This window comes from Uloborus diversus, chromosome 2 (assembly GCF_026930045.1).
Source record: "Uloborus diversus isolate 005 chromosome 2, Udiv.v.3.1, whole genome shotgun sequence".
In the NCBI taxonomy this organism is placed as follows: Eukaryota; Metazoa; Arthropoda; class Arachnida; order Araneae; family Uloboridae; genus Uloborus; species Uloborus diversus.
In genome coordinates, this window is record NC_072732.1 from 65,234,682 (window position 1) to 65,252,030 (window position 17,349).

General features: G+C 31.8%; 1 protein-coding gene across 1 annotated transcript in view; it reads right to left on the reverse strand.

Moving 5' to 3' along the window:
• LOC129235206 (probable ubiquitin carboxyl-terminal hydrolase FAF-X) overlaps positions 1–17,349 on the reverse strand; it is a gene marked incomplete in the record, with an annotated part of 111,185 nt that overhangs the window by 53,076 nt on the left and 40,760 nt on the right. The window contains 7 exon segments of the mRNA XM_054868913.1: positions 868–1,123; positions 2,578–2,732; positions 3,854–3,984; positions 4,066–4,186; positions 5,562–5,699; positions 14,391–14,502; positions 14,585–14,713. Of these exon segments, the coding sequence (XP_054724888.1) occupies positions 868–1,123; positions 2,578–2,732; positions 3,854–3,984; positions 4,066–4,186; positions 5,562–5,699; positions 14,391–14,502; positions 14,585–14,713 (1,042 nt within the window).

The following is a 17,349-nucleotide window of genomic DNA, read 5'->3' on the forward strand; positions in this document are numbered from 1 at the left end:
TAAAATTGGAATTGAAAAAAAAACAAAATCTCATTTTCGAAAAATGGCTTCGAGGTGCTCACCCCTATGCCACAAACTAGTTCTGTGCCAAATTTCATGAAAATCGGTTGAACCGTCCAGGTGCTAAACGCATAACAGACATCCAGACTTTCAGCTTTATTATTAGTAAAGACTACCCAGTGGACATATAAATGAACAAATACGAGTCTGGAATTGGCACCCACAGATAGTTTTTATCATTTCTTAGTTGGTGTTTTTTCTCTGCCATATTTGACGGTTCATATCACATTGTGTCTATTACAGATCACTCTTTAAACACTCAAACTTTTCAAGGTCACCCCCTCCCCCGTTTTTTACTAAAAACATTAAATTTCCAGGCATCAACTGTTGTGTTTTTTAAAAATATCATTAAAAAAGACAAAATCATATTTAACACTTATACTAATCTTTCAGCAGTTTTAAATTAATCAAATTCTAGTAATGTATTAATATTATTCTACTTCACTTTTTGAATTTCATTTTTTTCATATTTATGGTATTTAAATATAAGTATTCCCTCCCCCCACCCCATTCCAAAAAAAAAAAATACAGTACTTAAAAAAAAAACATAAAAATTACAATTTTAGTAGCCGAGCAATGAAAACAATCTGACATAGTCAGCTTTCATGAATAGCTGAAAGTTGATTAGAGTATATATTATAGCAACTGACAGAAAGTCTTCCCAAAGATTTAAGGGCAACTCTCATCACAAAAGATGGCCTGACATTATATATGTGCCCCAAGAGTTTCCAATTTCAGAAAACAGGTATACATAGATACATTTTATCATGTATTGCATTATCAGAAATAAAAAATTAAAATAATTACTTGGTCATGAAGCAACTGCGCAAGTCTCGAAGATACATTTCTCAGCATGAATTCTGTATTTGGGTTAGGTATATGGCTAAGAGCTTGCTGTAGTACAGATGCTCTGCCTGTCAAAATTACAGAACTGGGTGATGATGGAGACAGGGAACCGGGAGAACTGTGTGAATGAATTGTTTCTGCTTCAACTTGGACAATGCATTTTCCAACTGTAGTTAATAAAAGCTTGCAAATTTTGAGAACAACTAAATATGCTGCCCTGAAAAACAGAAAAACATGTACATAAATAAGATTATTTTAAAAACTTTAAACAGTAAAATGAAGGTAAATATATAGTGAGTAGATTATCGTCCCTTTCCTGAGAAACAAAAACCCTATTAATTTTTAAGTAATGTTTTTTTTTATAGACTAAGTTTTATGCAAACATTTTACTTGCGAATCAGTACAGTTTGAGAAGAACAAGCAGATTGAAATTCATAAACAGTAACTGAAATTTCTAGCATAGGAAATCAAACGTATCAAGATTTTTGAAAATTCATTTACTGAAACATAGCAAAAATTTAAAAACATTCTTGAGTCATTGCTTACTAAAGCTTGTATGTATATAAATCAAATGATGCACTAAAAGGTATATTGTTGACATTTAGTTCAGATTCTATACTGTGAAATCCAGTTACTATGGACTTCAAGGGACCACAAATTTTGTTCATTGTAATGGAAATTCAATCGGGATTTAAAACTTATTTCATTGAATCAGATATTTCATTGTATCAGTATTCATTGTAACGGGATTTCACTGAACTTAAGTGGCATATTTGCTATGATATGCTATGATAAACTGTTCCTTGCATGTTGATATCTAACACATACAATGAATAGCTAAATATTTTCTTAATTTTCCTAAAATTTTTGTTTCATCTTCTTTTAAGCAGAACTTTGCCTTTACTTTATTCTAACTAAACAAGAAAGAAATGGAGAAGCAAAAAACCCTTGACTGTATTTTTGACAGATCACCATGCTCTGTAATCAAGAAATACTTACCTGCCAAAAAAAAAATAACTTCTTTCACTACTTACAAAATTCCATAGTTTTGTCAAGAGACTGCCTTTTTTGCAAATTATGAATTACCAAGCAATTACATTTAAGGAATGTAGGAAGTAGCAAAAAACATTTTGTTTAAATTGAAGAAATCCCTCAACCGTTATTAAGAAAGAATACATCAAAAGGCCCACATTTTGCCATTTTATGTTCTATTTTTAAAAAAATTTCAAGAATAATAATTTCCTTTTTGTGCTTTATTTTTCGGTTTAAAGATATTTCTTGAGGTTTCAGCCACTTTCTTCCTATTTTTTTATTTCCATTTTTTTGCTTTAAAGAGAAAGGTTAAAAAATGACATTCTCAGCAAATTGAAAGGTGAAGAATATCGAGTTTCATTCCATAGAAAGTAATAAAAAATTTTTGGTTGCTTAAAATTTTAAGATAATAGAGAATTCAATGATACGTGTAGTACAATTAAAAAAAAATATCTGTAGAAAAAATACTAGTCTTAATTTCGGCAAAAAAGTTAAACATTTACTTCTTATTGGAGAAGGGGAATTGGTCTTAGTTTTCACGATAATGTATAGACACTTCAAAAAGCTTCATAAAAATGAACGCACTGCACAACTGCAAATAAAATAATTGAAATTTCATGAGGCAAATCATTAACTAACCTCTTAGTAGGTACGTCACCACCATTTAAAAAATTATTTTTAGTAAGCATTCCTAAAGTCACTGGCACTCCTCCACTACGCACGAAGTTATACTGAAAACTTTGAGCTTCTTCAGACATAGGATTGTGAGCAGGCATTAGCAATGTATAAGTAACCTGAAATGTAAAGAGTTTCAGTTCAATGACATAGTGTATACATACAAGGTTAGCCTCAATGATTCATAATCTTCCAAAGCACTGAGTATTTTGAGGTACACAACTTAAAGATGGGTGGTTCATGACGTGATAGTACTCCTCTTTCAAAAGCTTGTCACCTGGTTTATGTGCTTGCTAGGGAGGGTTTTTAGTGGCACCATACAAGATAGTGGCAATGCAAGAGAAGAGTTTTTGCTTACTGGAATATGCAAAATTATTTTCTTTTACAAGTTTTCTGCAAGCATTCCGTCACAACTGAATTAATTATTTCAGAAAGGGCATAAGTTCCACTGATGCAACTTTTCAGAAATCAATAAATTTGATTATTTCATTCATAAATGAACAAAATTCTAAAAAACGTTTTATGACTAATCTAGCCACAAGTAGGACCATTTCCTCACCATTAATTACGTTTCATTTGGTCATTGAAATTAATTAATTTTTTAAATAAAATTTGGACTTATTTCCCTTCTGCAATAAATATCCTAAAAGACTAGTTTAGAGTAATAAAAATGTAAATCAAGTAAAACAGATTTGTTTCAAACTGATTAATGATAATAAAAAATCGTACAACAAAGTGACAAAAATAATTAGTGAAATGAGTAATTAAATGAGTTTCTATGATACCCAGTAAAATTTTTCTGCAAAGAAACCACACCATGAAATTTCTTGAACTTTTTACAGGTCTGTGGATTTAGAGAGATTGTAATACGTTAGTCTAGTACTATACATACAAATATAAAATCAGCATAAATTAATATGTAGACCAAGGCCATAGCAGGAGGTCAACATATATAAAAGACAAAGTATAAAGAGAATTTATCTTTTTGTAAAATCTATCGCATGTTTACAAGCGGAAAACAAGTTAAAAACATGAGGTAAAGATACAACTATTAGCATCACATTTCTATTTATTTGAAACATTTTGATAGCTAATTACCTAGTAAAAAATATTTAGTTATTTTTATTGTTTTTAAACAAAAGAAATATATAAAAAAAAATAAATAAATAAAAATAAATTTATATTTCTCATAAAACAACATTTCTCAAAACAGACCAAAAAAAATGGATATTTTACTAACTTCTAGAGTGTAAAGAACTTGTGAAGGTGATGATGCAAAAAAGATGCTTTCTAAAGAAGGTGATGAAGAACGTTCTCCTAATTTTGAATTTTCCAAGCACATGGATTTCAATTTTTCATATGTATGAACATCTAGAGAGAAATGAAGAATGTTAGCTGATTCAATAGGAAAAAAAATTAAAAATCTTTTTTAAATAATGAATATGAACATACCAGGGGGCATTAGTTTTAGAACAGCATGTGCTTCATCCCGAAGTGCAGGCACATTAAGAGAACTTCCCAAATCAGCAAGTTGAAACAGAAATTGCGCATACTGCTGTTGTTGCGACATTAACTGCAAAAAAAAAAAAAAAAAAGTTTAGAAAGACTTATACAAAATGAAATCTTAAAAAACAAAATATATAAAAACAACTCAAGACAAAAATTCATCATTAGCTTAAAATTAATCCATTTTGACCATCCCAAAGTGTATTGCCATGAGTTTTCTAGTGACACCTGAATGTGCGTATGTATGTACATACATATCTTGTATAACTCAAAAATGGTATGTTGTTGTTGAAACTTGGTATGTAGACTCCTAGTGGGGTTAGGTTGTGCACTTCCCCTTTTGGTTGTATTTGGATGTTCCAAAAGAGGTTCTTTTACACCTTTTTGGGGAAAATCATTGTTAATTTCAATGCAAACTCAAGTGATGTTATCATTTGGCAAACATTTGGCAATTTGTCGCCAAGCTTTTGGTCAATTACTTGGCGATATATCGCCTAGTTGCTGACAAATTTGGCAAAAAAAATTCAAACCTGGTTTCAATTTGGTGATATTTAGAAAATTAACCATTGCATCACGTTAAAATTGCCGATATTGGGAAAAATTAATCTCTGTAAACCATTTTTACTTCAGTTCACTATACATTAGGGGTGAAAATATTTAAGTGTTTCCTTGGTTACTCTAAGGTACTATTATTAAATTGGCGTAAAATGAAGTCATGTCAGGCACAAGACAGCTTGATTAAATTTTATTTTGCACTTAGTTATCATAAATGCATAAAATGAAATCATATTTTTCTTTCACAGAATAAATTAAATGCACAACTTGTAAACCAGTGAAAAATTTCTGGACATAGTATTCCTTTGTATTTTATCTTTTTGCAAAGAATTCTCAAATTAATTATTTTTGTATCATTTTTTCATTTATCAAGCACACATATAAATTGGAAATTTGTAAGCAATTAAATGGGAATACTCGAATAGTACAACTTCGAAAGTCCTTCCTTCAAAATTCCGGCAATCTCCAAAAAAACAACACATTTTTCAGAGTTTTTAAACACTATTTAATTACTTTTACTCAATTGATGTATTTTTACCCAGTTGTTAGAATTTGAATACTTTTTTACAATTATACAATTATTACACTTATAATTTATCAAATGTTTTTGTCACAAAATGAAATTAATAAAATAATTAACAATCTCTGACGTATATTATTTTTTATTTTAAATAATGTTAACAAAAATTGAATTCTTTATTACTTTGTTTGCTTCATAAATGTTATTTTCATAATTTGTAAGAGTTTGGTGTTTCATAATAAATTTCGACTAAAAAATAATTAAAAAAAGAAAAAAGAAAATTAAATAAGGTATTTAAAATATGGAAAAATTTTAAATCCAGACCGCTCGAATTTCAAGGTTTGTTTTGTATCACAAAGGAACTCACCACTCCTGGAAGGCAATTTTCTGCTTCAATATTAGGTCCATCATAGGGATGTTGTGGAGAATCTGTAGAACTATCGGAACTAGAATCAGGTGAAGAAGGCATGTTTGTTCCAATCTGACAAAGCTTTGCAGATATTATCTATAAGAAAAGAAAATGTTATTGACGGGTTCTATTTTTTCTCACTATCCCATCAAAGTATTATACCCATGATAAATTCAGCAAAACATTGTTGAATAAATAAATGAAGTTTATGAACCCTAATGGAAGTGTAACGAAATATTACAATATAGAATGCTAATATAGCTTTAGGGGCATTTCACAGTATTTGGCCAGCCTCCTACTCATGTTTAATGCAAATAGTGAAGTTCAACTTTTTGTAAATGATTAGTCCTATGTGTACTTATGTTATAGAGTTGAAAAAAGTTTAGATTTGTGTTGAATTTCTAAAGACTCTACACCCATGGGTGCAAGTTTGGTGATGTGTTCAAGACGGAAAATATTTTCAGCTCCCCCCCCCCCCTGCCCGCATGCAGGCTTAAGGAAAAATTTATGTGTATTAATGTTGTAGATTTTACAATGCCAGGTTTGGAATCTGTTTTTTCGATTTAAATTTTAAGCCTTTAAATTGTAATATTTAAGCGTTTTGACATCATAATTAGAAAAAATCTAAAATCCAGCAATAAGTGGAGGGGGGGGGGGGGGTCTGGGGGACTTTCCCCAGAAAATTTTCAAATTGAAGTCCAAAAAACGCTATGGTAGGCCATTTTGGTAAAGTTTTGGGAAAGGAGGGGTTCAGGAACTCTTACATCAATTATTTCAAACTGATAGTCCCAAAATAACAATATTGGGCAGCTTTCAAAAATATTAGAGAAAGGGAGGGGGGGGGGGGGGGTGCTCTGGGCTCTCCCAGAAATCAATGTTTTAAAAATGAAATTGTACTCCATCTTTCATAACGTTTATAAGCTTTTTGAATGCACTATGGAAGGGATGGAGTTCAGGAACCCTCCTTCGGCAATATTTCGAAATTGAATTTCCAAAAATGCAATTTTAGACGATGTTGGATAATGTTAGGGGTAAAAGTGTTCGCAGCCGCGCACCATTAGTTTTTGCCGATCGTAAACATTTTTATTGCAGCAATAAAATTGCTTAGGACATAAGGTTTTAACTTTTGCAACATAAATCAGTTCTGATCGGAATGTCCTACATAAGGTAGCGCCAACAAACCAGAAATGAAGGAAAGGTGGGGGAAGTGTATGGCCGACTAATGATAATGAATTGGCACCATTCCCCCACACAGTCTTCATTTGAAAAAGAATTCTTTTATAAGATAGCAGGTGTTGAAATTAGCAATAAAAAATCGCTTCAGTGAAGTAGATATATTTTTTAAACAAGGTATCCTTTCCAATATTCCTTTAAATTTTCAGCATCAAAACATTTTCTGAAGAGAACTCCCGAAATCCTTCCTCTGAGTTGACCACAAACGCCCTAAATTTCAATTTTTAAGGCTTCAGTTTCTAAATTGTTTTGTAGGAATAGTACCCCTCTTACCTATAAACATGACTTATGACAGCCTAAAAGTTTTAATACTTTAATTTTGGAAACTTTTTGAAAGAACATTCCTACATCTTTCCCCCTTAAGTCATCCAAAGATAGCCCAAAACAAAGCTCTTAAAATTTCAGAAACGAAAATATTAAAACTTATTGAGAGAAAACCTTCAAATTCCCACTTCTTAAGTCTTTTAAAAATTACCTAAAACTGAGTTCTGAATACTTCAGCTTTGAATATTTTTTGGGAAAGGGGAATCCCGAACCCCCAAGACAGTCTAAAGTTGCTCTTTTAAGACTCCAGTGTCGGAATTTTGCCTAAAGAGAGCCCCTTCCCTCCCTCTTGATATTCCCAAAGACAGCTTAAAAGTTTCAAGACTTCAATTGCAAACACTTTTCGGGAGAGGGTCCCAAATGCCATTTCACTCAAGTCCATTTAATTATAGCCTCAAATAGTTTTTAAAACATCAGCTACAAAACATTTTCATGTTAAAACACCAAAACCATCTCTCATAAATTCACCAAAGATTGCCTAAATTAGTGTTTTTAAGACTCCAAATTTTTGATTTTTTTTAAAACCTCCCCCTCCCCCCTTTTACATCATTAAAGACAGACTAATAAGTTTTAAGAGTTTGCAGAGGAGAAATATCAAACTACTCCTAGCTTCAAAAATGGCTTTCAATTCAGTTTTTCGATAGTTTATACTGTAACCCTTAAGTAACACCTCCCCCCCCCCCCCTCTTAGATTGTCCAAGATATCAACTTTTTAAAACCTCAGTATCGTGGGTTAATTTGCGAACTGATTACCCTCTTTGCAAGAGCAGCGTTTTTTCGCAAATTCGTGTTGCCGTTATTTTTCTCCTTTTCTTTCTCTCCCCCCCCTCCCATATTTACATTCTAGCGATTCCTAAAGTCTTTGTCAAAAATGCAGGAACGGTTGCTCATCGGTGTTTCCAACCAGCTTGAGATTTCCTCTCGATTAAATCCAAAATTCCCATTTTCATTGAAATATTCAAAATCCCTGATAGTTTCCGTTTTACCTAGTATGTGGACGCCCTTTGATGTGGCGAAAACATTTCATCTTGTCAGCAATCACTCTCAATCGGTGATTCAGATTCAGCTCTTTAAGACATTTTAAGAGTGTACATAATTTTCATTTATGCGTGTAAAGTTTGCAAAAAAAACCGCAAATGAAAAAAACGAAAGAATGATCGAAAATAGCATGAGAAAAGGCTTAATTTTCAATTAGAGCCAATTATTTCGAAAAAACAGGGAGAATAGCGAGTAACTCATCGGTCTGCAATGCAGTGAGTTGGAAATAACAGAGCTATACCTAAAAAAAGTCAAACGGCGCGAGTCGAAAAGCCACTCCTCCAAAACCACGTTGCAAACAAAACAAGCCCATGGCGGAAAATCGAGAGAATATCGATGTAAATTCGTGGTTATGGAACGGTCCAGTAATTAAAGCATATTTTCCAAACACTCAATTTCTCTTTTTTAAGTAAAAACTGAAAGAAAGGCATCGAATTTCTTTCCGTCCTGACCTCCGTCTCGGAAATTTGTCCAAGACGGAAATCCGTCCTGAGACGGAAGGTCTTGCACCCATGTCTACACCCAAAAGACATGGAAATTTTTGCTTAAACTATCTTCAAATTTTCTGTGAAAGTAATAATTATTGTCACCTAATGGAGGTTTTCTACTATGTCTCAGTTTATCTATAATACATTTAAGCATCAAAATAATTTTTAAAAAGTTAAAAACTATTTTTTACGGAATTTACTTAAGAACAGCACGTTTAAGAACATGTTACGGACTCGACATATTTGTCACATTTGAGTTATTGTTTGAATTACTGTTTATAGAGTCTAAACAACAACAATACTACATCATTGTTCAATAGTTACAATGATAGAATCAACTGTTATGGCTATTTCTTCATCATATATGTGAAAGGTACCCATCTGGGGGAAGGGGGGCATGCCGCAGACTGTGCCATTGAGGTTTTTTAAGGGGTGTTTTGAGGGAAATTTCTCATTTTTGGAGGGAGTTCTTGAAATAATGGGGGAGGTGTCTGTGGGATATTTAGGGGAGGTGCACCCAAACTTGGGGGGAAGGGTGTTCCAGGTCGAAAGTGGCCTCCTGTTGGAACAGAGCAAGTGATGTTGATTTCTTCAGTCTTGAATTTGTTATTAGAAATGATAGGTTTTAAAGCAAAATTTACTAACAATTTAACTATTATAGTAGAACTTTGGAAATCTGAAGTGATGAATACTGGACCATCTTCGGTAAATCGAAATTTCTGGAAAAATTTCAAAGGGGGCGGGACATGTTAGGGAAAAGATGTTTTTAAGGCAAAACTTTTGAAATTGCATTTTTAAAGGTAAGCTAAATTTTCTGTTAATTCAATTAAAAAAGGCAACCTTTTTTGCTTCAGGAACGCATATATTTTTCAGCAACAAAATTTTGTTCATTTCCATTTTAAATGATTGCATTTAATTAATTAAATGTATGATCGATCATGTGTGGCACGAAAGATCTTATATTTTCGTTTTATGATCCTAATATTAATGTACTAAATGACATCTGACATGCCTTACTTTATTCCTTTATTTCATCGTGAAAGTGTGATTTTCTTTTTTTTCTTTTTGTACACTACAACACTGAAATTTTCAAATGTCACACTGAAAATATACTAAAATTCGGGACCATCAGATCAGTCAACATCCCATAAGATACTAGGGGAAATTGGGACTCGTTAGACCAGCTTTGATAATTTTAATGCCTTTTTTTTTAAATTTACGACCAACAAAAAGTAGCACCGAAAGTTCTACAATTCCTATAATGAAATCTTATAGTACAGTTATTTTGAACGAATTTCAGAAACTATTATTTTGGCAGTGTTATTTTTGATTGATTAACTTTCATAACTGAGCAACTTTATTTTTTTTAATGGTTTTCATGAAGAATGAAGCAATAAATTGAATTGCTCTCCTAAAATAAGTTCTTTTAGTTCTTAAGTATTAGCAGTTTATTTTTTGATGTAAAGAAAAAAATCGGGACAACTCTTTTTAGACCAAGAACCTGGGGTATGTTGGTTCACTTTTAGAAAACCCACAAAAAATTTTAGAACAATTAAAAAAGCAATATTTAGTATTAGCAATAGCGAAGTTGCTAAAAACACAAATTGTGCTGATTCTTGAAAAAATGTAACAGTAGCTTTTAGTGAATTTTAATTATATTAAGATAAATAAATACTTTTGTGCTGAACACTAAAGTAAGAAAAAACGTCAAAAAAGCACAGATTGCCGATTATAGCAGACACGTGTTTCAGCGATACAGGGAACGCCTTTTTCAATGCAAAAAGTAATGACCTTATGGATGAAAAGATATCCGACAAAAGGATGTCTTTTCATCCATAAGCTCATTATTTTTTGCATTGAAAAAGGTGTTCCCTGTAACGCCGAAACACGTGTCTGCTATAATCGGCAATTTGTGCTTTTTTGATGTTTTTTCTTACTTTAATTATATTGTTCTGTAAACTTTAATTTTTGGTTCCAATCACAAAACAACATTTGTTTGGTACAAATGTTGGATAATATTTTAACATTAAAATTGTAATAGAAGTTGTTTTTGTAATGTGGGGACCCCGGGACCGTAGCAGGTTCGTTCACTTCAAAGTTCTCTTAAAATATTAATGTGAAAAAAGGTTAATGAATTGAAAATTTTCTGGGGTGATGAGAAATTTTTAATGCAACTCATGGCAGAAAATAAAACTACTAATTAAATTTTATGATGATATAAAAAAAAAAGAAGAAAAGTAGAGAGCCAGATCAATATGCTCTGACTCCCGCTATAAACTTGTGCAGTTAAAATTCTTCTGAAAGTCAATGTTTTTTTAAGTATAAGTTGTAATTCCCTTTAAAGGGTTACTTTTATTCTTTTTTTACTGTGCAGGCTGTTCAAGCATTTTGGTAAAGAAAGAGCTATGTTGCAACAGTTGCCAAATGTAGAGTCCGTAACATTTTGTAGAGTCCGTAACCAAATTTAGAAAATTAATAAAAAATACCAAATTTAAATTTTCATGAATTTTTTTTTAGAATATCATATCACCATAGGTGAAATTAGAAAATATTCAATTTAGTGACATAAAATGCATAAATGAAAATTTTAACAAAACTTTTCTTCTAATTGTTGTTACGGACTCAACAATCACCATTTTCGCAACTTATAATTTTTTAACGAATGCACTTTTTGATTAAAATTATTACATATATTAGAGGTAATCCTTTACTTTATTTGTCCTAAGTACCAGTTTTGGCTTGAAATTCAGTTCAAGTTGCTATTGAAGAAAAATTCAATGTAGAGTCCGTAAAGATAAAAGTTGTATTTTTGATGTTTTGATTGCGATTACATGGATAATATGAAGTAAATAAAGATAAAAATATGACATGCATGTAATTTGGAATATGTTTTTCAATATATATAAAAACTAGCTGCGTTGCCCGGCTTTGCCTGGTCTACTTTGAAAATAAAAATTGTGTCAAGTGACGTATATTCAACAATCAGGCATAAATAAAAGAAAAAAAAAACCATCTTGTAAAATTTCCCCTTCAAACAATGATAACAGATATTAAAATACTTTTAAGAAATTTAAATGAGAAGGATGAATTTAAAAAGCGTAGCCATGGAAACACAAAATAAAATAAGTTTAAGAATTGAAAATGAGAAAGATGGAAATAAATAATGGATTCAAAAAGCGTTACCGTGGAAACGCAAAATAAAATGGTTAAAAACTTGAATAGAGAACAGATTTTTTAACTTCATTTAATTCGCTTGTAACTTTTTTCGAATGGAAATAAAATGTTAAACTTTCGACCATAGGTCGAGTTAGATCTGGTGTAAAAAATGTCGATTTTTTTAATGGTGTCGAAAAGAAAACTGTGGGATAATTTCTTCACTTTTTATCGATAAATTTAATGAAGAAAGTACTACCTAAAGTTCAGTTAAGCCTAAACAAATTCGAGTTAAAAACGTAAATAACTACCACCGTAATTAAGTTAGATCATTGAAACAAATTGCGTAGAACGCAGAAAATTCTGCTCTTTCCAACGATATATTATATTAATATGTGCAAGTAATTTTTCACCCCCATATTTGAGATTTTACTTGAAAATTGGTCCTAAATTGGAATAAAAAAGAACGATTCGTCGAATTGTTTTCGAACTGGTCTGCAAAATTTATCAGGACTTAAAGGAACAAACTGTGAAAATTTCAGCGCAATCGGCCGGGTAGTTCTCGAGTTTTGTGAGTTCAAACACACAGACGCTTTTTGGAGACTTCATTTTATACTATGTAGAGATTTTAACCTTTTAACATGTTTTGTTACGGACACCCCTATGTCACAAATACTGTGACAGGGTGGCGACAGGTACTGTGAAAAAAAGTTCCCCGACTTTTCCCTGATTAAGTTCACCAATTTTCCCTGATTTACGTTACCAATGATAATGGTTTTCTTTCTTTGCTCTACTTGAAATCCCTTGTATGTTGTATAAAATGCAGTATTTTAAACATTTTAAGTTGTGTAAAGTTGTTGAACTAAAGATATATTTTAAAAAGATGCTACATTTTTAATAAAATGGTTTTAAAAAAAACATATCAAGTCAATTTTTTTGGAAAAATAAACCCTACAAAACAGTATATTAATTTTTTTTACATGGAAAGATTATAGAAAATTTAAAAAAAAAACTTTACTTCCAGAAACCACTTAGCGTAGGAATTTTAAGAAACTATTAAAATCACTCTTAAAAACATGTGTATTTATGATGGAACTAAACAGTAATTGAAATTATTTTGAACTAAATTTTCAAACAGTATAATAATTGTTGAAAGAAATAGTGAAAGAATAGAAGTAATGTAGTTATTCTTATATAACTAATTGACATATTATGCAAAACAGATGAAACCATTTGACATCCATTCATAGGGAGCTTTTCTCTAATCAAGAACATAGGTTTTAATGAATGAATACAGCATTTTAACAATAAAAAATAAAGATATTTACTTAAATACACAAGTTAACTCTATTTCAAATGATTTCAGCATGTAACGAAAAAAAAAATCTTAGCTTGCTTTTGTAACAAACAATTTTGAAATGCAAGAAAAAAAGAACAGAAAAAAAGCAATTAAATTATTTCAAAATATATAAAAGAAGAATACAACTTGGTTATAAAATAAAAGAATCACTTAAGTCTGAAGAAAAGAAAACCTCTATAATCTGCGGTGACAACAAACAGTATAACGGCAAAAAACAAAGTTTTTTTCAATTAAAAGTTTAATTTTAGCAATTAAATTAAAAACGCGAAGAAGTAATAACTTTAAAGCTTTTATCAGTATTAATTCAAAAACCAAAGATTTCTTCTTGAAATCGTGATTACATACACTAATTACTTCGAGACAATGGAATAACGGCAAATGAGCTAAGGCATTAATGAAGGCTTCCTCTTAGCCTGTATGGTTGTTTATTTTATGTAGCATTGAATGCCTAAAAGCTAGGTAAAATAAACAGAAGCAATCTTAGGAAGCTCATCCTGTGGTTGATAGTAAGATTCAATACTTTGACGTTGAGGAAAAAAGATGCACAAATATGCGGCCGTGTATAATCGCACCTCATTAATTTTATTATTTATTTTTTTTTTTTGAACAGATAATTGGCCGAAAATGCATAGGGAATTAGAGTACTTAATTTTGTAAAGCAAAAAAAAAAAAAATTTTTTTTCTTCATAAAATTAATTTTCCCTGATTTTTTGTTATTTTTTCAGAATTCCCTGATATTTCCCTGACTTTTCCCTGATTAATAAAGTTCCCTGACTTTTACCTGATCTCCCTGATTTCCCTGATCTGTCGCCACCCTGTGTGAAATGCCCCTTTAGTTAAAATTTATAGAGATGGTATTGATAGTTTGTGGTTGCACACACACATTTAAAGCTTATTTCAAATGAACAATTTTGACAATCCGACAAGAAAAATAAAGAAGCCAATATGTCATAAATACATATCTGCCTAACTCCCATGAGTAGCTTAGAGAAACTTTAAAAATTAATTCAACCAACATGAACTCTACCTATCAATAATTTCAAGAGATTTTTACTTATACGAGTCATAATAAATTTTGAGGTTTGTTTTTGACAAATAAAGTATACATCAATAAAGCTTACATTATTTTAATAAGGGATGCAACAATGAGAAAAATATTCTGTACGAATTGCAATAAAAATACTAACTTACCATTTTATCCCTGAGTGGTAGCTGTGAAATAAGTTTTTTATCATCTGAAGGATCTAACAGCTCCCCATTTACAAATAAGTCCACTTTCATATTTACATTGTTAGCTTTAACTCTAAAAAAGTATATTTGCAATGAAAAATCAATTATATTTTTTAAATTTGTGATTTTTTTCTTCCAAATTTAGAAATTCTCACCTTGTAAGAATTTGCCGCCGAACTGCACCAAGTGTGTCATTCAAATGAGTCCATACTTCAGTATCGTCAAAGTTACGTCCTTGGTTTGAAAATCTGATGGTCAGCGATAACTGCTTCCCTCTGTGTGCTCTGCCATAGAAAAGGTATTGCCAATATGGATTAACAAAAGATTTATCAAATTCAAACAGCTATATAATTAAATTCCTCAAAACATAAAGTTTTTTTTTAAATTTTAGAACTGAAAAAGAAGTTTTCTTAAAACATTTTAATACAGCATTTAATTTTTTCAATCAAAATTTCAAAAATCATTAAGTCAATTTTTAGTCCAGTCATTTGGTCGAAAAAAAGGGGATTACCTGGAAAGTTTTCCGGGAGTTTTGAAAATTGGACATTTTATAGATTTCGATGTGCTCTTTTCGAATTTCCACTTTGCCACCTCGTATCTTTGCCGCTCGAGCGGCCATATTGAAAAAATGGCGTCTAAAAGCGGCATTTTGAGGATATCTCCGTTCTGACTTATTTTACGACAAAAATATATTTTACAAAATAAACTAGAGAAAATTTCCTACAATTTATGTCATTACAATTTTTTTGTAAAATAAATAGTTTCGACGTACGAGCGCCGCAAAGTATTATTTAACACGCGTTATCGCAGAATAAGTCGTTCCCACACTAGTTTGAGGTCTCCTCTGACTTATTTTGCGACAAAAAATCATATACAACATTAATTTATGCATTATATATATATATATATATATATATTAATTTACATACAAAATTAAACAAGAAATAATTTCCTACAATTTATATCATAACATTTTTTCTTTTTGCAAAATAAATAATTTAGGCGTACGAGCGCCGAAAAGTGTTATTTAACAACATTTTCGTGTAGATGTTTTTGATAGACCAGAAGTTACACCGGTTCATCGTCTTCAGTATCTATTGAGACGCAGTGGCGGATACAAGGGGGGGGGGTCATGGGGTCCCCCCCTGCAACCCGCAGCAGTATTTGAATGTTTGCTCGAAAAAATGAAAAACTTGATCGAAACCGTAAAAAATGCATACAAGGAGGGGGGATCTTGGGGGTCGTGACCCCCCACCCCCACCCCATCAAAATCTGCGACGTTACTTTGTAATCTGTTTTGAGGTTCATTGCATTAAAGTAGTGAACATGACTGCTTAAAAAAAAAAAGAAAGAAAAGCCAGACCGAAACCACATAGTAAGAAACAGTAAATAGTTTTCAAATTCTTTTTTTAGGGGGGAAGGGGGGTATTTCCTGTCTTCTCTAATATATGTATTTAAAATATGTAGACAGTAAAATAGGTTTTCTTGAGACAGTCTGCGGCGCTGTGTTCAGGAGCCAGTATAATGAAAAGCAACAAAGAAGTGTCTGACTCCCGATCGCGCTTTTTTTTTTGCAACAAATTTAATCAACGATAGTTGATTAAATTTGTTGTATGGTTAAAACTGTATCCATAGCTGCAGGCATCGTTTCAATTGATAAAACCTTTGAGTGTGTAAATGCTTTATTTTATATAAAGTCTCTGTAGATTATAATTTTTTCTGTTGTAATTTTTAGATAGTTTCGTTTTTAGCTGTGCTGAGTTTATTTTTAAATATGCTGTAAATAGTTAATTAGTTTAAATCAGTGTTTTGGATTTAGTATCATGCAGGAAATGTAAAATTCGAGTGTCGTGTTATCGCAAAACCTCATTATACCAAGGGTCTCGTAAACTAAGCCACCGTATTAGACGGAAACCCAGTCGAAAAAAAAAACCGCGTTTGTTAGAAAAAAAACTACATATAACAGGGGTTCCCAATTTATTCCGAATCACGGCACTCTTTGACGAATTACAATTTTTTACGGCACCCTAATCTATTTCAATTATACACACATATTGAAAATGTGGACAGCTTGCAGCACTCTTCGCCCCTCCTTGCGGCACCCACTTTGGGAACCCCTGACCTATTACAAAAACACTGAAGCGCTCGGGTGACAAAGCAGTGTAGTCTCTTTTTTTGGACTGTTGAAAAAACTAATGAACCCAAAGACCCCCCCCCCTCCCCCCCCGCCTAAATGGAAACATATCTGGAGTTCCTGTATCAGACTCTGAGACTGCGACGTCTTCGTCAACCTCCAATATTCACAATTGGAATTAATCAGTCAGTCAGTAATTTATCAAGTCCGAATTATATTTATAGAATATTTAATTTTTTCGATTAGATTTTCACCGCATGTTTTACTTTTATTTTAAGTGATGTTATTTTTCTGCATACAAGATGGATGTGTCGAGTATCATGCAAATTTATAATCTAAGATGGATATGTGTCGAGCACTATACAAATATTTAATCAACCAGGGGTTTTGTGATCGGAAATTTCCTATAACTGAGTTGTCATTTCTGAAAATTTTCTGCTGACATTCTAAAACTGAAAAATTATTTTAATTGAGAACTTTTAAAATGATTTTTATTAATGATTTCGATGATTTTTGTAAGCATATTTGAAGAGCTTTTATGGGGGGGGGGGTCGTTCGTAGAAGAAATTTTTTGTACGTAAGACTACGTTCTTGAGCATGACCCCCCCCCAAAATGAAATCCTGTATCCGCCCCTGTTGAGACGTCATGCAATTTCTGCGGTATCATCTGCGATGGGAGCATCAAATTCATCATGAGCTTCTTCGTTTTCTATTGCATCATTTGTTTGCTCGAAAACCGTCTCCGTTTCTTCCTCTTCACTGCTATCATGTGATGAACTTTGCGAA